The sequence below is a fragment of the Ranitomeya imitator genome, chromosome 5 (assembly GCF_032444005.1).
Source record: "Ranitomeya imitator isolate aRanImi1 chromosome 5, aRanImi1.pri, whole genome shotgun sequence".
Taxonomy (NCBI): Eukaryota; Metazoa; Chordata; class Amphibia; order Anura; family Dendrobatidae; genus Ranitomeya; species Ranitomeya imitator.
The window spans coordinates 139,026,496-139,052,192 of record NC_091286.1 but is presented as its reverse complement, the minus strand read 5'-3'; the positions used below and the strand labels follow the sequence as shown (position 1 = coordinate 139,052,192).

The window sequence follows — 25,697 nt, the reverse complement described above, 5'->3', positions numbered from 1 at the left end:
ACCACAACAAATAGCATTGGCCGGCCTTGAGTGTTGGGAAGAGGTTGTGGCAGGGGGAAACTGAAATGATTGCCATACAATAGTTGGCCCATGTCCGAGTTTTTAAATGTCTGGGAGTCATTACCACGGCCAAAAGATCCAATTTCCACGGCGACAAGCCTACAGTCCGCTGCTGCTACCGCCATGAGCACTATGGAAAAGTATTTTTTATAATTAAAGTACTCGGATCCAGTTCCAGCCGGTTTGGTAATTCTAACAGGTTTTCCATCCACTGCTCCCAAACAGTTGGGGAAATTACAAATTTGCCAGTATTTATCTGCATTTTCCTGCCAGATTTCCGTGGTGGGTAGGATAAATTCCTCACGGAGAACATCCCACAAAGCCCGGCAGGTGTCTGCGACAATCCCAGATAGTGTTGAAATTCCTATCCGGAACTAGAAATGGAGCGATGATCGGCAGCTTCCTGGCTACAGGAGAGAGCCTAACAGGTAAAGAAAAAAAAAATCAGAACAATAATATTTATGAATGGGGTTTTGCAAAACAGAGAAAGAAAAAAAAGAAAAAGAAAAAAGACATGGCTTTTATAACAATAATATTTAGGACAGTTTTTTGGCAAAACAAAAAAAGGGAAAAATATTAAGTTCATTGCAGAACAATAAGAATTATGACAGGCGTTCATGTTGAAATATTACGTACCTTAGTGTCATCAACAGATGTTCCTCAGCAGGAATCGCTCTACGGAGCTGGGTGTCCTGCCTGCTGATGGCTCCTTGTACATTGACCAGTAATTCCATGAAGCTGTCTTGAGACATCATCATGTACTCAAAATATTTCTCCAGGTTTTCACAGAGCTCACAGTATAAGGAGTGGTAGGCTCCACGGCTCTGTCGGAGTTCAACAATAGGGTGCTGCCAAAAGCGCCAACGCCATCTTCTCTGTTTTTCTCTTTTCCATTCTTGCTCACAAGCAAATGCAAAGGCACTGCAGACTTGTGAATTCTCATATCATGTGCACTGTAAGCTGTATGCGATGCGATATGCATACTCCTGGCCACATTACTACTACACTGTTTCTGGCCTCACTCAATACACTTGTATTAAGCATGGCCGTCTAGTCGGAATATGGCCCGGAGTATTGATATCGCATACTTTGAGTCACAAGACCACCTTTCCCGGCGCGGACACCAGAGAAACCTCAAAGCATGCAGTACACGTGATATCGTCTGCATGTGGGGATAAAAATCCTTTACAGATGTTGTTCTTGGTGGATTTGAGCCCATATTCCTGATGGCTTCGAGTCTGACCGCTGGGAATCGCAACTATTGCAGAGTACAAAGGCTCTGAAGATCCCCAAGTTGATAGAGCGGTGGTCAATCATGCACATCTCTGATCAGTTCATTCTCTATGGCACCTGCTGGAGAGAGCGGCACACAGCGTTCTGCTGGGCTTAAGAATGAATGGAGGGGAGGTGTGCCCAACTTGGTACAACTCCTTTAAAGCAAGAATCGTTATAGCAGAATCTATACTTATCAGGACAAGGAAATCTGCTCATTGTGACATATCAAAGCAAGATTCTTTTTGTTGTAAAGAAAATATATGTCAATATTTCTTTTTTTTCCCTCTTTTTAAGAAAAGCATGAAGCTGGTAAATAGACTATACATATACAAAAAAAATTCAGCAGCCTAGGATTTCATCTCTGCAGCTTTGACTTGTCATTCTGACATGACCGTGGCTGCCAATCACTGACTACAGAGGTGGCCTGCTGAACTTCCAGACTTTGCTTTTCTCTAGCCAAATTAATTTAAAACAGGGATGTGAAGTAAAAAGGTGAAAACTTCAAATACAACAGTACTTAAAGGGAACCTGTCACCCCGAAAATCGCGGGTGAGGTAAGCCCACCGGCATTAGGGGCTTATCTACAGCATTCTGTAATGCTGTAGATAAGCCCCCGATGTTACCTGAAAGAGGAGAAAAAGACGTTATATTATACTCACCCAGGGGCGGTCCCGCTGCTGGTCAGGTCGGATGGGCGTCTCCGGTCCGCTGCGGCGCCTCCCATCTTCTTTCCATGACGTCCTCTTCTGATCTTCAGCCACGGCTCCGGCGCAGGCGTACTTTGCTCTGCCCTCTTGAGGGCACAGGATAGTACTGCAGTGCGCAGGCGCCGGAAAGGTCAGAGGCCCGGCGCCTGCGCACTGCAGTACTTTGTCTGCCCTCAACAGGGCAGAGCAAAGTACGCCTGCGCCGGAGCCGTGGCTGAAGATCAGAAGAGGACGTCATGGAAAGAAGATGGGAGGCGCCGCAGCGGACCGGAGACGCCCATCCGACCTGACCAGCAGCGGGACCGCCCCTGGGTGAGTATAATATAACGTCTTTTTCTCCTCTTTCAGGTAACATCGGGGGCTTATCTACAGCATTACAGAATGCTGTAGATAAGCCCCTAAGGCGGTGGGCTTACCTCACCCGCGATTTTCGGGGTGACAGGTGCCCTTTAACAACAGTACAAAGCACTCCATGGCTCAGCACCACCCTACATCTCCTCTCTGGTCTCAGTCTACCACCTTACCCGTGCCCTCCGCTCCGCTAATGACCTCAGGTTAGCATCCTCAATAATCAGAACCTCCCAATCCCGTCTCCAAGACTTTACACGTGCTGCACCGATTCTTTGGAATGCACTACCCAGGTTAATACGATTAATCCCCACAGTTTTAAGCGTGCCCTAAAAACTCATTTGTTCAGATTAGCCTACCACCTCAACGCATTAACCTAACTATCCCTGTGTTGCCAATTAAAAAAAAACAAACATAATCAGGTTCCTCGCATCATGTTCTCATACACTTTATGCAGTTAATAGCCCTCTGTGTCTGTACTGCTACATACTTAGGCAGTTAACTGGTTCATGCAGCTTTACATGAACACCTGAGCTTTACACTATGGCTGGTCCGAATAACTAAAGCAATTGTTACCATCCACCTCTCGTGTCTCCCCTTTTCCTCATAGATTGTAAGCTTGCGAGCACGGCCCTCATTCCTCTTGGTATCTGTTTTGAACTGTGATTTCTGTTATGCTGTAATGTCTATTGTCTGTATAAGTCCTCTCTATAATTTGTAAAGCGCTGCGGAATATGTTGGCGCTATATAAATAAAATTATTATTATTTATTATTACTTGGGGACAAGTTCATCGCGTTCTTTTCGTTGGACGGACTTTTCTGTTGTTGCTTCATGTGAACAATGCTGACATGGGAAAAATGACTGTTACATGTGTTATTTGTTACCTTTAGTTAATAAAATTGCTTTAAGTATTAGTCTGCAACCTTCATTCCTTCATTTAATGGCAGCCCCCCCCCCCCCCCCCCCCGATTCACAGTTTGCAGTCTGAACAAAGTTTCAGATCTTTCTCTTGTGGGAGTCTCTCCAAGTAATATAAAAAATATATATACACCCATCCACTACGGACAAAATCCATTTTCTACTGGAAGAAGCACAGCATGCCGGACCCTCCTTTTCATAATTACTGTATGTCCAAGTAAGATATGCTGGATGTGATGTCTGTCTGTATCCAGTGGTTGTCTCATCATTACTTCTCACATTTCAGCAAAGTTTCTCTCCTGCACTGATTTCCTTGTCATGGGCTTTCTCTTCCTTCATTCAGCCATTTTCTCTGCCCTTCCTGTTGTATGGGGGCCACATGCAGCCCCCAATGCCATACTGTGCAGAACCCAGCCATCTGTTACTCATTTGTGTTCAGTAACTCTCGAACTATTGGGGTAGCAGCAATCATTAAATGGTCATCTTGACTCCTTTCTGGTTAGATAAATAGGGGAGTAGAGGACCCACTTTGCATACAATAGTGGAAGTTCCTGAAATGGAAGCCCCCTTTTATTAGGTCATGCAATATAGAGTACTAATGATGTATCCTTGAGATCAGAAAAGCACTTCAAATGTTATGCTGCCCCTGAGAGCGATACATTCAAACCAAAAAAAAAAGGTCTCTGCTGCAGATACCTGGTCTCCTCTCTAATCTTCTCCCCTCCCTGCCGCAATCTCCAAGTTCAGTTTCCCACTCAGACATTGACCATTTAAGTATGGCCTGTGATGTCTAAACAGGCATACTGGTTCATGACCAGTCTGGACATCGCAGGCCAAACTCAGATAGTGCCGGCCAAATTTGGGAAGCTGGCCTAATGCAGAGATAAAGGAGGGGGAACAACAAGAACAATCAGAACCAAAAGCATCATCTTCAACAGATTGTATGTCATTTACCTAGTTGAGTGCTTTCCGGAAATGTTACCAGACACTCTGCAGCACCAAAACATTACAACATTTGTAATGAAGACTATTTAAGTGCACTAAAAGCCAAGAATGTGATAATATGTCCCAGTCACATATTTCAAACTGTAGCCCATCCTAATCGTGTGAAAGGAACACTGCTCGAGACGTGTGTCTCAACTGACGGAAGAGCAGTATCGCAAACATATATATACCTCAGTCAGCAGAAGCAGGGCTATGATAGGAGTAAAAATAAATCTCCTCGCTGACTGAGCCCGGTATTTTTTTTTCTCCAGCTTCGTACTACTCTTTTTATCGGTATGCCTGCTCCGCTGCGTGATACTGACAGCTTTATAGTAGGGAACAAGACTGGCTGTGCAAAAAGGACTGAGGCTGGAGAAAAATATTTTGTGCTTGGTCATCGAGGAGATGATTTCCTCTCATGCCCCAGACCTGCTCCATGTCTGATTCTGGATTTACAGTGCTACTTTTGTCAGTTTTGTCAGAATTCTCCAGGTTGGATTCTTCAGACTGTAATCAGTCGTGACACATGACTAGGATAGGCTGCAGTTTCAAATATGTGACGGGGCCATTTTAGAACATTCTTGGAAAACTCCTTTAATAAACAAAAAAAACAAAAAAAAGTTTTAAAATTAAAAACAGTTCCTAAATTCTCGTCTATGGCACATTCTCACAGAAATGTTATAACTAAGCTTAATGCATAGTAACATTTAAGTTAAATACATTGAACTGAGAACATGCTGTGTTTCGTGTACATACATGTCACAATAACCTTTTAGGAAATCTATTTGTTTCTAAAACTGGAGCTCAATAGAAAGAAGAATAATCTAGTGGCAGCATGATATGAGTACAGATGGGACAATTCGAAAATGTCTTGCCAGTACGTGACAAAACAAGCACTTCTATGCTTTTGATGTCCTGTTGAGAAGAGCTCTTGTCAACATGTCTATACAAAGACTTTCAACATTAACCATGATGAATCAAGCAGAGGTGTAACGACTAAATAATGAAGCAAGGAGGCCGCTGCATCTGATGCACGTATATGTCAGTACACGTTTTTAGCTGGAGATAAGAGAGCAGTATGTAGTAAGGCAGACAGAAGGACGACTATAGGAAGTGGGGCTCTTCTTACTGGTACCATGACATGTTATCTGCAGCATTTCTTTTTTAACTAGGTAGCATTTTTTAAGCGTGCCAATGTCTTGGAAGTACTGATACTCCTCAAAGAGACATAAGGAGTATAGCGAGTATGGAGTCCCGCATGCAAAGCAGCATCAGAGAATTGCATGCAATTAAGTCTTTTGTTCTGTAAAGCACCACCCAGGTGAGGTGGCTACCCTCTAAGTCAGTGTCTGACACTGACCACCATTACCTGTCACACTTCATATCCAGCTCATCTCAGTTGAGAGAATCTGGCCATTATGCAAATGACATTCTGATCAAAATGTGCTCCAAATGTCTGGGAAGAGGAGCTGATGGAGAAAAAACCTACCGTATGTGTCTCCATATTCTCCAGTCTGTGAGGCAGAGGAAATCAGACTGCAGTCAAATGTCACCCGAGTGCAGTCCCATATTTCCCAGGCACTTATTCACTTGCATGGCCGAGGGCGATCGGAACGACAAATCAAACTTGGGGATATGGCGATTTTCTTCTTGGACAGACACTGATCAAGGAAAACATATCTGACATGTGCACTGCCCCATAACATAACATTAGTCTGGGTGAGATCCGAAAATCAGCTCTTCTGCACCTGCCCTAAGGGGAACCAATACTTCCGCAAGTTGCGTCAGCCTGCCAGACACTGCTCTACACTAATGGGGGCATCCAGTCTGGCGAGGAGGCTCTGGCTTTGCATTTATTCATGGTCATGTTGCAATGCTCATTAAAGGATCAGACACGGACCTATATAAAGTAGCTACCTTTCTTAGGTGGGATTTTGGGTGACGCGATCGTTCTGAAACCGAGCTAAATTGCATACGTAAAGCCATGGGGCGGTTGTGTCTTCCATTCCAATGTTACCAGACTAGCACATTAGTCTCCAACTGGAAAACACTTCACAGGGGACAGCCATGTTTAATTGGAGCCGGCTGATGGACAGGTTACATCCTCCTCCACCAGCAGCCATTGTGTGGGCAGAAGGGTTGTCAGGCCTGTCAGGAAGGCTGTATGTATTATTATCAAGTGCATACTAATATAAAGTAAATGTCACAAAATCATTGCTTTAGCTATTGAATTAATCAGTCAGATGACCACTTCAAACACTGTCCTATATAAAACACAGGACCAGAGGAAAAGTGGAAACAGGGTCGGACTGACGGGGTTGTCCTGTTTCCAAAAACGCCAGTCCTCGGGCATAGCTTTCTATAAATTAAAAACAAAAAACTGCACAACTGTTGGAGATAGGCTGCAGACGTGGCGCCAGCACTGGACCCAATCAGTGAGCTTGGTAGCTCTGCCGGTGTACAAGGAATGCCCTGTTCGGAGCCACTGAGCTCACAGATTGGCGGATACAGTGTTGGCGTGACTTCAGTGCTGCGGCCAATACTAGACACCAGATGATCCAGCGGACACGGAGTGGGGAACATGGTTTACATATGACTAAGTCACTGTTCGTACCTTTCTTGAGGAAAAATGGGAAAAAAATAAACACAGAAACAAAAGATGGAAGCCTTCTCCTGAATCCAAATGTAATATCAATTTGAGTAAAAGGGAATCTGTCAGTAGGATCACCCCTCCTAAGCCGCTTATATGGGCATGCAGGTCATAGGAGGCTGAATAAAATGATACCTTGATATCTGCAATCTGATGTCTTATTCCAGAGAAATTCGTGTTTTTCTTAAATGTAAATGAAGTGCTCCAGACCATGGGCCGGGACAAAAAAATGCTTGAGAATCTGCCTCCAGAGCTTATTTTAATAAAAGGAGGAATTACCAGTGTGTGACATGTAACAGAACAGTAGGAGTGAACTTTGTTTGATAATAAACACGTTCGCAGCTGCAGCTCTCACAGCTCTGCTGTAATATAACAATGCAGCTTGTGAGATGGAAGCGAAGAGGAAGCTACAAAGGAGTCCGCTATAGTCACACACAGCTCTGCAGGGAGATCGGTAGAGCAGAGAGCGGCCATTACACATCACACTGGTAACGACCACGCTTATTAAATATAACCTCTGGAGGCAGATTCTCATGCAGATTAGAATCGGGCCAATAGTGCTGAACAGCTCATTTCCATATAAGAAAAACGTGGAAGAAGACATCGGATCACAGATAAAGGTATGATTGCTTGACCAACACAAAGCCTTTGCATCAAAAAAATCTCAGTTAATCTTCAGTTAGGTGGCCAAAGTAGTAATTAATGTAAAAAGGTTTTCTGTTAGGAAATACTTTATTATTAGTATACAATTCTCTAATCATTACTATAAACAGATATGTCAACAAGTAATGAACAAAGAGCAACACACAATTCTATTGGATTTAGTGCATAAATACAGTATATAATAATATCACTTACAGTTTCTAATTGATCCATAAGTTTAGTCAGGAATTTACGACATTCTGGACTCTTGCTATCGATTTTCATTCCAGTTTGCATAGAATATAGTCGGCCTACAAACATGAAGACAACGATCAGTTAGTACATGGCATTTACCATCTTATCCACTTAGAATCATTTGTCTCAGCTCTTCCTCCTCTGCAGAATAGCGCCTGATAATGAATACTGCACACTGATAAATTGTCTGGATGGGAAATCGATCATGTGCTATTGGTGCGATGTAGACTTGAATAGCACGCGGATCTAAAGCATAATTCAGCTGGCAAAAAACGACACATTGTTATCCAGTTTAACCGAGGGATGGATGAGGATATCCAGAAGGGTATAGGATTACTATTGTTGTAAGGTTCACTCGGTGGTCATTGTATGGAGGCATCATTTGAGTACTATATAGTGCACTGGAATGTAGTGTTTGTATATAGAGTTATTTGCCTCTACATGGTACTGTTACGCACACGGTCCTTCATAATAATGGAAGGGGTTGGGTGCTGTAGAATTTGGGCACAGTATGCTGTATAACTTAGATACTGCATACGTTACACTGTGAGACACAGTGTATTGTTAAGTGATTGTATGACAAACTATTGGGAATACGAGGGTGATGTAACCCAACTTTGGACCTGCACCCAAAATGGGCACCTCTGGTCAAAATTACTGTTATTGTATACAGTTAGGCAAGATTAAGATGAAATGATCCCTAAAAGGCCTAACGTTAAAGATGACACATTTCCTTTGTATTTTATACAAACAGTCATCTATCACATTTTAAAAATTACAAAAAGGAAAATGGGCAGATGCAAAAATGTGGGCACCCATGGAGATTTGTGTGTTCAGTAACTTTGACCAAGGATTAAGAGCTTAATTAGCCTGTTAGGGTTATGGCTTGTTCACCATCATCGTTAGGTGATGCAAATCTCCCAGCTTTATAAAAACCCAGCCTCCTCTCACCTTGAGTCAAAAACAGCAGCTATGAGTTCTTCTAAGCAGCTGCCTAGCACTCTGAAAATGATGGAGACCCACAAAGCAGGAGTAGGATATATGAAGATGGCTAAGTGTGTTCAAGTTGCCCTTTCCTCAGTTCGAAATGTAATTTAGAAATGGCAGTTAACTGGAACAGTGGAGGTCAATATAAGGTCTGCAAGACCAAGCAAAATTTCAGTGAGAGCTGCATGTAGGATTGCTTGAGAGGCAAATCAGAACCCCCATTTGGCTACAAAAGACCTTAAGAAAGATTTTGTAGACTCTGTAGTGTTGGTACATTGTTTTATTGTTCAGATGCACCAGCACAAATATGACCTTCATGGAACAGTCATCAATTGAAAACCTCTCCTGCATTCTCATAAGAAAATGTTGTGTCAAAAATAAGCAAAAGAACATCTAAACAAGTCCTGTGGACCAACAAGGTTAGAATAGAACTCTTTGGCCACAATGATAAAAGGTATGTGTGGAGAAAAAAAAGGCACAGAATTTAAGGAAAAAAAACATCTTGTCATCCATTAAGCATGGGGGTGGATCAATCATGCTTTGGGGTTTTGATACTTTCAAAATAGGGTGCTACTAAATACTAATCATACAGAACCAAGGGAGAACACCAAACATATGATCCAAAGGAAAGAAATATGGGACAAGTAGTAGAGAAATAAAAATACCCTTATTAGGCAAGCATGATTTACGGTAGCAGTAGGTGCAAAAAAGTGCCTTACTACACAACCCACATTTCTTTCCTTTGACCATATGTTCGGTGTTCTACCTTGGTTCTTAGTGTCTTTCCTAGTTGAGGTATATTAACAGCTATAATCAGCATGTGTTCACTCTAAATACTAACCACATGGGGTGCTGCCCAAACCTTTGCAGTGGCCCATTTTCCTTTTAGTACTTTTTTAAATGAAAAAGCTGAAAATATATACCGCATACCGGTATATTTTTTGCGTAAAATACAAAGGAAATGTATCGTCTTTTAGAGATCGTTTCATCTTCAACTTACTTACTGAAACTTCACAACAACAGTAATTCTGACCAGGGGTGCCTAAACTTTTACATGCCACTGTATGTTAGGTAAAAACCAACTGTCGACATAGTAGAGATGAAAGAGGCCCAACTGTCAGGAAGCAGTGAGGAAACAAAGCTTCATAAATAAGTCAAACTGAGGTAACGTTAGTCATAACCTGGAAGGTTATGTGCAAACACAACAGTAACTGCAGGAAAACCGTCACTTTCCCTCCTAGACACATTACCCAAACTATCATGATGAAAGACCACCCCATCTCCTTAACAGTCAGTAGGTAGGAGAAAATAAATTCATTAATAGTCATTGGACACTTAATAGACTCCAAGCTTACAACACTTTCTCATGTTATGGAGCAATAAACAGAAAGTCAGCACCATACAACTCACAATGGCATGGGAATTTCTCAATATAGTAGGACTAGCTATTGAACCCGTTCTACGCCCGGGTGGCGAGCATTTATATTGGTATATGGTCTCCATCCTGGTATGTGCTGCTCCATCCTGCGCCCATGTGCTGCTACCATCTTTCACCCCCATCCTGCGCCCTCATCCTGTTTTGTGCGCCTCCATCTTGTCATTTGCTACTCTTATCCTGAGCTCTCATCCTGTCATGTGCTCCCATCCTGCACCCTAATCCTGTCATGTGGTGCTTCCATCCTGCGCCTCAATCTTGTCATGTGGTTCTCCCATCCTGCACCCCCATGCTGTCATGTGCTGCTCCCATCCTGCGCCTCAATCCTGTCATGTGGTTCTCCCATCCTTCACCCCCATGCTGTCATGTGATGCTCCCTTCCTGCACCCTCATCCTGTCATGTGCTATTCCCATCCTGCGCCCCAATCCTGTCATGTGCTGCCCCAATCCTGTCATGTGGTGCTCCCATCCTGCACCCCATTCCTGTCATGTGCTGCTCCCATCCTGTGCCACCATCCTGCCATGTGCTGCTCCCATCCATATGCCCCGTACGCTGCTCCATAAAGGTTGATGGCCCACATAAGATGTTCCATACCATAATATGTCCCGTATGCTGCTCCATAAAGGTTTATGGCCCCCATAAGATGCTCTACAGTATAATATGCCCCATATGCTGCTGCGATTAAAAAAAAATAAAAAATGACATACTCACCTATCATCGCTGAGCGCCGAGTGCATGAGCAGGCGGGGACACCAGCGCGCTATGGGGGTCAGGTGCTGGAGTCGCCGCTGGCTCAGGCCCCCGACACTTGCTATGTTCACCTGTCCCCGTTCCACCGCTGCGCGCCGCTCCATCTTCCAGGTCCTCTGGCTGTGACTGTTCAGTCAGAGGGCACGCACTAACCACGTAATTGCGCCCTCTGACCTGAACGTCACAGGCAGAGGACAAAAGACAGAGCGGCACGCAGCGGTGGAACGGGGACAGGTGAATATAGCATACTCACCCTCCTGGCACGTCCCTGCTTCTCCATCGGAGATTGCGGTACTCGTTCAGTGCTTATGCATACCGCGATCTCCTGGGAGCGTCACTCTGTGGGGTCCAGACTGCGCCTGCGCTTGCGCAGTCTATAAAGGCTTCGGACAGAGTGATGCTCCCAGCGTTATACTATAGATAAGAGGGACAGAAGGCTGGGGAACAAACTATTCTTCTATTTAAGATAATTCAGCACCAGATCAAGTCAAAATCAAATCCCACTAGGTACATAATAGGCTTGTACACCCTCACATTCTACAATGATTATTATTATTTTTTCTTTTTAAGTAAGAACACCAGCCACATAAGTTCTAAGTTCTGTTCATGAATGCAGTGGTCTCCAATGAAAGTTAGTGGCACAAGAGAAAACAGCTATTATGTGACAATAATTAATGTCTTCAAGTGTACAGAAGTGTAATTCATATAGAGTGGCATTCTGCCCGAGGGCCTCCTAGGTGTGACAGTCTGCAGATGCCATCTGTGATCTTTTCATAGGTCAGGTTACTGTAATAAGACGGAAAATATGCATCCTTATTCCTTAAATTAATCTTTATCTTTAATAAAAATAATAATAATTGTGTAACAGCCTCTCCATAACTAGAAGAACCAAGACAATATATTTATTCAAAACTTCCTATCAATAATTGCCTGTATCCCACAATGCTGATATTGGCAGCAGCAAGAGGCAGAGCTTCATCCAACAACCTTTCAGTGTTGGTCCTACAGTCCTTGGGACACATTTGGACGACGTTCTACAATCACGGCCAACAAGGGGTGGTCTACTCAGAGTGGGAGACTTCTGGCACGGTTTCACTGTATTCTAATGTCACCATCTATGGATCATTTATACTGTATTATACATTTATTCTCAACAGGAAGAAACCCGCCAATAACACAAGCTGGTACATCTGCTATGGATTACAATACACCTAGTTTTATTGCAGCGCTCACGTAGGCATATCACACTTAAAAACAAATGACAAGAGCATTTAAGTTTCTACATCCACGCTCCGGCCATTGTATGGTCTGGGGCCTCCACATAGATGAATAAAGCGTATATAAGAGTACATCCGTGCAGTTAGACACATCTGTAAATCAATTTAGGCTATGAATATTCTCTGCATAATGTATGAGACTTCTAAAAACGCTCACACACAACACAAGTACTGTAAAATACAGCACATTTCCCATTAAAAAAATCTGCTGAGTTTGCACCCCTTTGGAACATACATATATGTATAGATTCATACAATACAATATTGCTGGAAGCAGACAGCACGGTTTCGGGCTAGTCCGAACCGTACAATTATCAGAAGGACGAAGGAATTACCGAAACGCGTGTCGGGGTGCTCTGTACTTGGGCCCACAGGTGTGTATATATATATATATACATATACATATATATATATATATATATATATATATATATATATATATATATATATATATATAGGATATCTCAAAATATCTTTCTTCTCTACCTTTTGGTGTGCATATACCATCTGTTGGTACATATGTGGTTTTACATATTGGCATGACTTCCTTTTTCATTTATACACTACTTAGCACAGTTTATTTTGCATCTCAGCACATGTATTTATAATTCTGACACACTTATTTGGTATTTAAGCATACCCACTCTTATTAATTTTTATTAATTATTTTATATATATTTACATATGTGAACCTTCATATATTGATTGGTTCTTTCTCCCCCTTTTTTTTTTTTACACATTGCCAATTTATTACGTTATATATTTTAGCACATGCACTTTAGTTCTTATCAAGAGTAGAGACACATTATTTGCAGTTACAGTTATAAGTATTTTCATTTTTAGTGTTGCACATGCACTTTTGGTCCATTTTTTTTAAAAATTATATTGATTTGTATACCACACATTCTTTTAATACACATTTATAATTTTTTTTTGCCATAAAAAAACACATGTTTACACATATAACCCTATGAAATGCACACCCTTATGAATTTTCTGTGAGATAGTATATATTTATTATTTGTTATTGTATTTTATTCTGTCTTTTCTCCTATGTATTGTTATAATTATTATATATATATATATATATATATATATATATATATATATATATATATATATATTTTTATCCATTAACTCCCAAGTACATGGACTGTTGTGCCATTTTGCCATATAAATATAAATAAACAATAAAGGCTTATATATTTCTGCTATCGTGGCTTTATTACATGTCTTTTAGTCTTGAGTATCCATATGACGGTTTTTGGGTTATAAATTATCAGAAGGGCATTGCTCCCTGCAGGCAGTGAGGCAGCGGAGCAGCGCTGTGCTGAGGATCAACATCCACAGCAAGCTGGCAGGCAGGCAAAAGTGGAGCAGAGTGCTACTGAAGATCACTGGTGAGACAACCCTGGCTTAACCCCTTAGTGACAGAGCCAATTTGGTACTTAATGACCGAGCCAATTTTTACAATTCTGACCACTGTCACTTTATGAGGTTATACCTTTGGAACGCTTTAACGGATCCCGCTGATTCTAAGATTGTTTTTTCGTGACATATTGTACTTCATGTTAGTGGTAACATTTCTTCGATATTACTTGCGATTATTTATGAAAAAAAAAGAAATATGGCGAAAATTTTTAAAATTTTTCAATTTTCAAACTTTGTATTTTTATGCCCTTAAATCAGAGAGATATGTCACGAAAAATAGTTAATAAATAACATTTCCCACATGTCTACTTTACATCAGCACAATTTTGGAAACAAAATTTTTTTTTGTTAGGGAGTTATAAGGGTTAAAAGTTGACCAGCAATTTCTCATTTTTACAACACCATTTTTTTTTTAGGGACCACATCACATTTGAAGTCATTTTGAGGGGTCTATATGATAGAAAATAATGAAGTGTGACACCATTCTAAAAACTACACCCCTCAAGGTTCTCAAAACCACATTCAAGAAGTTTATTAACCCTTTACGTGCTTCACAGGAACTGAAACAATGTGGAAGGAAAAAATGAACATTTAACTTTTTTTTGCAAACATCTTAATTCAGAACCATTTTTTTTATTTTCACAAGTGTAAAAACAGAAATGTAACCATAAATTTTGTTATGCAATTTCTCCTGAATACGCCAATACCCCATATGTGGGGGTAAACCACTGTTAGGGCGCACCGCAGAACTTAGAAGTGAAGGAGCGCCGTTTGACTTTTTCAATGCATAATTGGCTGGAATTGAGATCGGACACCATGTCACATTTAGAGAGCCCCTGATGTACCTAATCAGTGGAAACTCCCCACAAGTGACACCATTTTGGAAACTAGACCCCTTAAGGAACTTATCTAGATGTGTGGTGAGCACTTTGAACCCCCAAGTGCTTCACAGAAGTTTATAACGTAGAGCCATGAAAATAAAAAATCGCTTTTGTTTACACAAAAATGATCTTTTCGCCCACAAATTCTTATTTTCACAAGGGTAACAGGAGAAATTAGACCACAAAAGTTGTTGTGCAATTTCTCCTGAGTACGCTGATACCCAATATGTGGGGGTAAACAACTGTTAGGGCGCACCGCAGAGCTTGGAAGAGAAGGAGTGCCGTTTTACTTTTTCAATGTAGAATTGGCTGGAATTGAGATTGGACGCCATGTCGCGTTTGGAAGGCCCTGATGTGCCTAAACAGTGGAAACCCCCCACAAGTGACACCATTTTGGAAACTAGACCCCTTAAGGAACTTATCTAGATGTGTGGCGAGCACTTTGAACCCCCATGTGCTTCACAGAAGTTTATAACGTAGAGCAGTGAAAAAAAAAAATTGCATTTTTTCTACAAAAATGATCTTTTTGCCCACAAATTTTTATTTTCACAAGGGTAACAGGAGAAATTAGACCACTAAAGTTGTTGTGCAATTTCTCCTGAGTACGTCGATACCCAATATGTTGGGGTAAACCACTGTTTGGGCGCACCGCAGAGCTTGGAAGAGAAAGAGTGCCGTTTTACTTTTTCAATGTAGAATTGGCTGGAATTGAGATCGGACGCCATGTCGCGTTTGGAGAGCCCCTGATGTGCCTAAACAGTAGAAATCCCCCACAAGTGACCCCATTTTGGAAACTAGACCCCCCATGGAACTTCGCAAGATGTGTGGTGAGAACCTTGAATGCCCAAGTGCTTCACAGAAGTTTATAATGCAGAGCCGTGAAAATAAAAAATATTTTTTTTTTCCACAAAAAAGATTTTTTAGCCACCAAATTTTTATTTTTACAAGGGTAACAAGAGAAATTGGACCCCAAAAGTTGTTGTCCAATTTGTCCTGAGTATGCTGGTACCCCATATGTGGGGGTAAACCACTGTTTGGGTGCACGGCAGAGCTCGGAAGGAAGGAGCGCCGTTTTGGAATGCAGACTTTGATAGAATGGTCTGCGTGTATTATGTTGCGTTTGCAGAGCCCCTGATGTACCTAACCAGTAGAAACCCTCCACAAGTGACCCCATTTTGGAAACTAGACCCCCCAAGAAACTTATCTAGATGTGTGGTGAGAACTTTGAATGCCCAAGTGCTTCACAGAAGTTTAGAATGCAGAGTCGTGAAAATAAAAAATATTTTTTTTTCCACAAAAAAGATATTGTAGCCCCCAAGTTTTTATTTTCACAAGGGTAACAGGAGAAATTGGACTGCAATAGTTGTTGTCCAATTTATCCCGAGTACGCTGATGCGCCATATGTGGGGGTAAACCACTGTTTGGGCGCACGGCAGAGCTCAGAAGGGAGGGAGCACCATTTGACTTTTTGAGTACAAAATTGGCTGTCGTGTTTGGAGACCCCCTGATGTACCTAAACAGTGGAAACCCCCCAATTCTAGCTCCAACCCTAACCCCAACACACCCCTAACCCTAATCCCAACCTCATCCATAATCCTAATCACTAACCCTAACCATAATCACAACCCTTACCCCAAAACAACCCTAATGTCAACCCTAACCATAACCCTAATCAAAACCCTAAATCCAACACACCCCTAATCCTAATCTCAACCCTAACCTCAAACCTAACCCTAATCCCAATACACCCCTAATCACAACCCTAACCTTAACCCTAATCCCAAACCTAACCCTAATCCCAAGCGTAACCCTAATGCCAACCCTAACCCTAATACGAACCCTAATCCAAACCCTAACCCTAATCCCAGCTCTAACCCTAACTTTAGCCCCAACCCTAGCCCTAACTTTAGCCCCAACCCTAGCCCTAACTTTAGCCCCAACCCTAACCCTAGCCCTAGGGCTACTTTCACACTTGCGTCGTTTGGCATTCCGTCGCAATCCGTCGTTTTGGACAAGAAACGGATCCTGCAAATGTGCCCGCAGGATGCGTTTTTTGCCCATAGACTTGTATTGCCGACGGATCGTGACGGATGGCCACACGTCGCGTCCGTCGTGCACTGGATCAGTTGTGTTTTGGCGGAGCGTCGGCACAAAAAAACGTTCAATGAAACATTTTTTTGTACGTCGCATCCGCCATTTCTGACCGCGCATGCGTGGCCGTAACTCCGCCCCCTCCTCCCCAGGACATAGATTGGGCAGCGGATGTGTTGAAAAACTACAGCTGCTGCCCACGTTGTGCACAATTTTCACAACGTGCGTCGGTATGTCGGGCCGACGCATTGCGACGGCCCCGTATCGACGTAAGTGTGAAAGAAGCCTAACCCTAAGTTTAGCCCCAACCCTAACCCTAAATTTAGCCCCAACCCTAACCCTAAATTTAGCCCCAACCCTAACCCTAACCCTAGCCCTACCCCTAACCTAACCCTACCCCTAACCTAACCCTACCCCTAACCTAACCCTACCCCTAACCCTACCCCTAACCTAACCCTAACCCTAACCCTAATTTTAGCCCCAACTGCTGTTCTCCTGCCGGCCGGCAGATGGAGACAGATGGCGGGCGCACTGGGCATGCGTCCGCCATGTTCTGCTGCCGGCGGCCAGGAGGAGCAGCAAGAGGATCCAGGGACCTAGGTGAGTATGCTAGGGTCCCCGAATCCCCCTATTTCTCTGTCCTCTGATGTGCGATCACATCAGAGAACAGAGAATTACACTTTACTTTTTTTTTTTTTTGCGGTCGCCGGAAAACAGTTAATTACCGGCGATCGCAAAACAGGGGTCGGTAATACCGACCCCGATCGTGCTCTTTGGGGTCTCGGCTACCCCCGGCAGCCGAGACCCCAAAGATTCTCCCGATGCCGGCCGGCGGGCGCACTGCGCATGCGCCCGCCATTTTGAAGATGGCGGCGCCCACCGGGAGACACGAGGAGCATCGGGGGAGCTAGGTGAGTATTGGGGGGCCACCTGGGACCCCTTTTCTCTGTCCTCCGATGTGCGATCACATCGGAGGACAGAGAAATTAAAAAGAGATCGTTTTTTGTTTTTTTGTTTTTTGCGATCGCCGGTAAACGGTTAATTACCGGCGATCGCAAATGCGGGGTGGGTTAAAAAACCCCCGAATCATGTTCTCTGGGGTCTCGGCTACCCTCGGCAGCCGAGACCCCGGAGAAAATCGGCCTCTGGGGGGCGCTATGGACTTTTTCCACAGCGCCGTTAATTAACGGCGCTGTGGTTTAAGTACCCTTAGCGGCCGCCGTTAAAAGGCGTATCGGCGGTCGCTAAGGGGTTAAAGTTGACCAGCAATTTCTCATTTTTACAACACCATTTTTTTTTAGGGACCACATCACATTTGAAGTCATTTTGAGGGGTCTATATGATAGAAAATAACCAAGTGTGACACCATTCTATAAACTGCACCTCTCAAGGTGCTCAAAACCACATTCAAGAAGTTTATTAACCCTTTATGTGCTTCACAGGAACTGAAACATGTGGAAGGAAAAAAATGAACATTTAACTTTTTTTTGCAAACATTTTAATTCAGAACCATTTTTTTTATTTTCACAAGGGTAACAAGAGAAGTTAGACCACAAAAGTTGTTGTCCAATTTCTCCTGAGCACGTCGATACCCCATATGTGGGGGTAAACCACTGTTTGGGCGCACCGCAGAGCTTGGAAGAGAAGGAGTGCCGTTTTACTTTTTCAATGTGGAATTGGCTAGAATTGAGGTCGAACGCCATGTCGCGTTTGGAGAGCCCCTGATGTGCCTAAACAGTGGAAACCCCCCACAAGTGACACCATTTTGGAAACTAGACCCCTTAAGGAACTTATCTAGATGTGTGGTGAGAACTTTGAATGCCCAAGTGATTCAAAGAAGTTTATAATGCAGAGTCGTGAAAATAAAAAATTATTATTTTTTTCCACAAAAAGATTTTTTATCCCCAAGTTTTTATTTTCACATGGGTAACAAGAGAAATTGGACCCCAAAAGTTGTTGTCCAATTTGTCCTGAGTATGCTGGTACCCCATATGTGGGGGGTAAATCACTGGGTGCACGGCAGAGCTCAGAAGGGAAGGAGCGCCGTTTTGGAATGCAGACTTTGATAGAATGGTCTGTGGGCGTTTGTTATGATTAGGCAATTCAGTACCACAGTGAACATAGAGGTCAGAGCACATACAGTGATCTGACAATAATCCAAAAACATAGAACGAGCTCTGAGACGTGGGAACTCTGTTGACCGCAATCCCTAATCCTATCCAACAACACTAGAGGCAGCCGTGGATTGCGCCTAACGCTACCTATGCAACTCGGCACAGCCTGAGAAACTAGCTAGCCTGAAGATAGAAAATAAGCCTACCTTGCCTCAGAGAAATACCCCAAAGGAAAAGGCAGCCCCCCACATATAATGACTGAGTAAGATGAAAAGACAAACGTAGAGATGAAATAGATTTAGCAAAGTGAGGCCCGACTTTCTGAACAGAGCGAGGATAGGAAAGGTAACTTTGCGGTCAACACAAAACCCTAAAAACCACGCAAAGGGGACAAAAAGACCCTCCGTACCGAACTAACGGCACAGAGGTACACCCTCTGCGTCCCAGAGCTTCCAGCAAACAAGTAGATAAGCTGGACAGAAGAAAAGCAAACAAAATAGCAAAGGAAAACTTAGCTATGCAGAGCAGCAGGCCACAGGAACGATCCAGGAGGAAAACAAGTCCAATACTGGAACATTGACAGGAAGCCAGGATCAAAGCACTAGGTGGAGTTAAGTAGAGCAGCACCTAACGACCTCACCACATCACCTGAGGGAGGAAACTCAGAAGCCGCAGTACCACTTCCCTCCACCAACGGAAGCTTACAGAGAGAATCAGCCGAAGTACCACTTGTGACCACAGGAGGGAGCTCTGCCACAGAATTCACAACAGTACCCCCCCCTTGAGGAGGGGTCACCGAACCCTCACCAGAGCCCCCAGGCCGACCAGGATGAGCCACATGAAAGGCACGAACAAGATCGGGAGCATGGACATCAGAGGCAAAGACCCAGGAATTATCTTCCTGAGCATAACCCTTCCACTTAACCAGATACTGGAGTTTCCGTCTTGAAACACGAGAATCCAAAATCTTCTCCACAATATACTTCAACTCCCCCTCCACCAAAACCGGGGCAGGAGGGTCAACAGAAGGAACCATAGGTGCCACGTATCTCCGCAACAATGACCTATGGAATACGTTATGTATGGAAAAAGAATCTGTAAGGGTCAGACGAAAAGACACAGGATTAAGAACCTCAGAAATCCTATACGGACCAATGAAACGAGGTTTAAACTTAGGAGAGGAAACCTTCATAGGAATTTGACGAGAAGATAACCAAACCAGATCCCCAACACGAAGTCGGGGACCCACACAGCGTCTGCGATTAGCAAAACGTTGAGCCTTCTCCTGGGACAAGGTCAAATTTGCTGCAACCTGTCCACCACAGTATCCACACCAGGACAGTCCGAAGACTCAACCTGTCCTGACGAGAAACGAGGATGGAACCCAGAGTTGCAGAAAAATGGCGAAACCAAGGTAGCCGAGCTAGCCCGATTATTAAGGGCGAACTCAGCCAAAGGCAAAAAGGACACCCAGTCATCCTGATCAGCAGAAACAAAACATCTCAGATATGTTTCCAAGGTCTGATTGGTTCGTTCGGTCTGGCCATTAGTCTGAGGATGGAAAGCCGAGGAAAAAGACAAGTCAATGCCCATCCTACCACAAAAAGCTCGCCAAAACCTCGAAACAAACTGGGAACCTCTGTCAGAAACAATGTTCTCTGGAGTGCCATGTAAACGAACCACATGCTGGAAGAACAATGGCACCAAATCAGAGGAGGAAGGCAATTTAGACAAGGGTACCAAATGGACCATCTTTGAGAAGCGATCACACACCACCCAAATGACTGACATCTTTTGAGAAACGGGAAGATCTGAAATAAAATCCATAGAGATATGTGTCCAAGGCCTCTTCGGGACCGGCAAGGGCAAAAGCAACCCACTGGCACGAGAACAGCAGGGCTTAGCCCGAGCACAAATCCCACAGGACTGCACAAAAGTACGCACATCCCGCGACAGAGATGGCCACCAAAAGGATCTAGCCACTAACTCTCTGATACCAAAGATTCCAGGATGACCAGCCAAGACCGAACAACGAACCTCAGAGATAACATTATTCGTCCACCTATCAGGGACAAACAGTTTCTCCGCTGGACAACGATCAGGTTTATTAGCCTGAAATTTTTGCAGCACTCGCCGCAAATCAGGGGAGATGGCAGACACAATTACTCCCTCTTTGAGGATACCCGCCGGCTCAGATACACCCGGAGAGTCGGGCACAAAACTCCTAGACAGAGCATCCGGGCAAAAAACAACGACCAACGAGCTTGTCTAGGATTCAACCGCTTGGCGGACTCGAGATAAGTCAAGTTCTTATGATCAGTCAAGACCACCACGCGATGCTTAGCTCCTTCAAGCCAATGACGCCACTCCTCGAATGCCCACTTCATGGCCAGCAACTCTCGGTTGCCCACATCATAATTTCGCTCAGTAGGCGAAAACTTCCTGGAAAAGAAGGCGCACGGTTTCATCACTGAGCAATCAGAACCTCTCTGCGACAAAACAGCCCCTGCTCCAATCTCAGAAGCATCAACCTCGACCTGGAACGGGAGCGAAAAATCTGGTTGACACAACACAGGGGCAGAAGAAAAACGACGCTTCAACTCTTGAAAAGCTTCCACAGCAGCAGAAGACCAATTGACCACATCAGCACCCTTCGTGGTCAAATCGGTCAATGGTTTAGAAATACTAGAAAAATTGCAGATGAAGCGACGATAAAAATTAGCAAAGCCCAGGAACTTTTGCAGACTTTTCAGAGATGTCGGCTGAGTCCAATCATGGATGGCTTGGACCTTAACAGGATCCATCTCGATAGTAGAAGGGGAAAAGATGAACCCCAAAAATGAAACCTTCTGCACACCAAAGAGACACTTTGATCCCTTCACAAACAAAGAATTAGCACGCAGGACCTGAAAAACCGTTCTGACCTGCTTCACATGAGACTCCCAATCATCCGAGAAGATCAAAATGTCATCCAAGTACACAATCAGGAATTTATCCAGGTACTCTCGGAAGATGTCATGCATAAAGGACTGAAACACTGATGGAGCATTGGCAAGTCCGAATGGCATTACTAGATACTCAAAATGACCCTCGGGCGTATTAAATGCAGTTTTCCATTCATCGCCTCGCTTAATTCGCACAAGATTATACGCACCACGAAGATCTATCTTGGTGAACCAACTAGCCCCCTTAATCCGAGCAAACAAATCAGATAACAACGGCAAGGGGTACTGAAATTTAACAGTGATCTTATTTAGAAGGCTGTAATCTATACAAGGTCTCAGCGAACCATCCTTCTTGGCTACAAAAAAGAACCCTGCTCCTAATGGCGACGATGACGGGCGAATATGCCCCTTCTCCAGGGACTCCTTTACATAACTGCGCATAGCGGCGTGCTCAGGCACAGATAAATTAAACAATCGGCCTTTTGGGAACTTACTACCAGGAATCAAATTGATAGCACAATCACAATCCCTATGCGGAGGTAGGGCATCGGACTTGGGCTCATCAAATACATCCCAGTAATCAGACAAGAACTCTGGAACCTCAGAAGGGGTGGATGACGAAATTGACAGAAATGGAACATCACCATGTACCCCCTGACAACCCCAGCTGGACACCGACATAGATTTCCAATCTAATACTGGATTATGGACTTGTAGCCATGGCAACCCCAACACGACCACATCATGCAGATTATGCAACACCAGAAAGCGAATAACCTCCTGATGTGCAGGAGCCATGCACATGGTCAGCTGGGTCCAGTACTGAGGCTTATTCTTGGCCAAAGGCGTAGCATCAAATCCTCTCAATGGAATAGGATACTGCAAGGGCTCCAAGAAAAACCCACAACGCCTAGCATACTCCAAGTCCATCAAATTCAGAGCAGCGCCTGAATCCACAAATGCCATGACAGAATACGATGACAAAGAGCAGATCAAGGTAACGGACAGAAGAAATTTTGACTGTACTGTACCAATGGTGGCAAACCTAGCGAACCGCTTAGTGCGCTTAGGACAATCAGAGAAAGCATGAGTGGAATCACCACAGTAGAAACACAGCCCATTCAGACGTCTGTGTTCTTGCCGTTCAACTCTGGTCAAAGTCCTATCGCACTGCATAGGCTCAGGTTTAAGCTCAGGTAATACCGCCAAATGGTGCACAGATTTACGCTCACGCAAGCGTCGACCGATCTGAATGGCCAAAGACATAGACTCATTCAAACCAGCAGGCATAGAAAATCCCACCATGACATCCTTAAGGGCTTCAGAGAGACCCTTTCTGAACATAGCTGCCAGCGCAGATTCATTCCATTGAGTGAGCACGGACCACTTTCTAAATTTCTGACAATATACCTCTATCTCATCCTGACCCTGACAAAGAGCCAGCAAATTTTTTTCTGCCTGATCCACAGAATTAGGCTCATCGTACAGCAATCCGAGCGCCAGGAAAAAACGCATCGATATTACTTAATGCAGGATCTCCTGGCGCAAGAGAAAATGCCCAGTCCTGAGGGTCGCCACGCAAAAAAGAAATAATGATCAAAACCTGTTGAACTGGATCACCAGAGGAGCGAGGTTTCAAGGCCAGAAATAGTTTACAATTATTTTTGAAACTCAGAAACTTAGTTCTATCACCAAAAAACAAATCAGGAATAGGAATTCTTGGTTCTAACATAGATTTCTGATCAATAGTGTCTTGAATCTTTTGTACTCTTGCCGAGAGCTGATCCACACATGAAGACAGACTTCTAATGTCCATTGCTACACCTGTGTCCTGAACCACCCAAATGTCTAGGGGAAAAAAAAGGCAAAACACAGTGCAGAGAAAAAAAATGGTCTCAGAACTTCTTTTTTCCCTCTATTGAGAATCATTAGTACTTGGGCTTCCTGTACTGTTATGATTAGGCAATTCAGTACCACAGTGAACATAGAGGTCAGAGCACATACAGTGATCTGACAATAATCCAAAAACATAGAACGAGCTCTGAGACGTGGGAACTCTGTTGACCGCAATCCCTAATCCTATCCAACAACACTAGAGGCAGCCGTGGATTGCGCCTAACGCTACCTATGCAACTCGGCACAGCCTGAGAAACTAGCTAGCCTGAAGATAGAAAATAAGCCTACCTTGCCTCAGAGAAATACCCCAAAGGAAAAGGCAGCCCCCCACATATAATGACTGTGAGTAAGATGAAAAGACAAACGTAGAGATGAAATAGATTTAGCAAAGTGAGGCCCGACTTTCTGAACAGAGCGAGGATAGGAAAGGTAACTTTGCGGTCAACACAAAACCCTAAAAACCACGCAAAGGGGGCAAAAAGACCTAAGTAGAGCAGCACCTAACGACCTCACCACATCACCTGAGGGAGGAAACTCAGAAGCCGCAGTACCACTTCCCTCCACCAACGGAAGCTTACAGAGAGAATCAGCCGAAGTACCACTTGTGACCACAGGAGGGAGCTCTGCCACAGAATTCACAACAGGCGTTATGTTGCGTTTGCAGAGCCTCTGAAGTACCTAAACAGTAGAAACCCCCCACAAGTGACCCCATTTTGGAAACTAGACCCCCCAGGGAACTTATCTAGATATGTGGTGAGAACTTTGAATGCCCAAGTGCTTCACAGAAGTTTAGAATGCAGAGTCGTGAAAATAAAAAATATTTTTTTTTTCCACCAAAAAGATTTTTTAGCCGCCAAGTTTTTATTTTCACAAGGGTAAAAGGAGAAATTGGACCCCAAAAGTTGTTGTCCAATTTATCCCAAGTACGCTGATGCCCATATGTGGGGGTAAACCACTGTTTGAGCGCACGGCAGAGCTCAGAAGGGAGGGAGCACCATTTGACTTTTTGAGCGCAAAATTGGCTGCCGTGTTTGGAGACCCCATGATGTACCTAAACAGTGGAAACCCCCCAATTCTAACTCCAACCCTAACCCCAACACACCCCTAACCCTAATCCCAACCCGATCCATAATCCTAATCACAACCCTAACCCCAAAACAACCCTAATCTCAACCCTAACCATAACCCTAATCAAAACCCTAAATCCAACACACCCCTAATCCTAGTCTCAACCCTAACCTCAAACCTAACCCTAATTCCAATACACCCCTAACCCTAATTCCAACCTTAACCCTAATCCCAAACATAACCCTAATCCCAAACATAACCCTAATGCCAACCCTAACCCTAATACCAACCCTAATCCAAACCCTAACCCTAATACCAACTCTAACTTTAACTTTAGCCCCAACCCCAATGCTAGCCTTAACCCTAACTTTAGCCCCAACCCTAACCCTAACTTTAGCCCCAACCCTAACCCTAATTTTAGCCCCAACCCTAGTCCTAACCCTAAATTTAGCCACAACCCTAACCCTAAATTTAACCCTAACCCTAGCCCTAAGTTTAGCCCCAACCCTAAGGCTACTTTCACACTTGCGTCGTGTGGCATCCGTCGCAATCCGTCGTTTTGGACCAAAAACGGATCCTGCAAATGTGCCAGCAGGATGCCTTTTTTGCCCATAGACTTGTATTGCCGACGGATGGCCACACGTCGTGTCCGTCGTGCACTGGATCCGTTGTGTTTTGGCGGACCGTCGTCACAAAAAACATTCAATGTAGCCTTTTTGAACGTCGCATCCGCCATTTCCGCGCATGCGTGGCCGTAACTCTGCCCACTCCTCCCCAGGACATAGACTGGGCAGCGGATGCTTGAAAAACTGCATCCTCTGCCCACGTTGTGCACAATTTTCACAGCGTGCGTCGGTAAGTCGGGCCAATGCATTGCGACGGCCCCGTTCCGACGCAAGTGTGAAAGAAGCCTAACCCTAGCTCTAACCCCAACCCTAAATTTAGCCCCAACACTAACCCTAAATGTAGCCCCAACCCTA

General features: G+C 43.9%; 1 protein-coding gene across 1 annotated transcript in view; it reads right to left on the bottom strand.

Moving 5' to 3' along the window:
* Window positions 1-25,697, bottom strand: part of VTA1 (vesicle trafficking 1) — a 359,268-nt gene that overhangs the window by 250,040 nt on the left and 83,531 nt on the right. Inside the window, exon 2 of the mRNA XM_069769186.1 lies at window positions 7,803-7,897. Within this exon, the coding sequence (XP_069625287.1) occupies window positions 7,803-7,897 (95 nt within the window). The remainder of the gene's footprint in view (window positions 1-7,802; window positions 7,898-25,697) is intronic.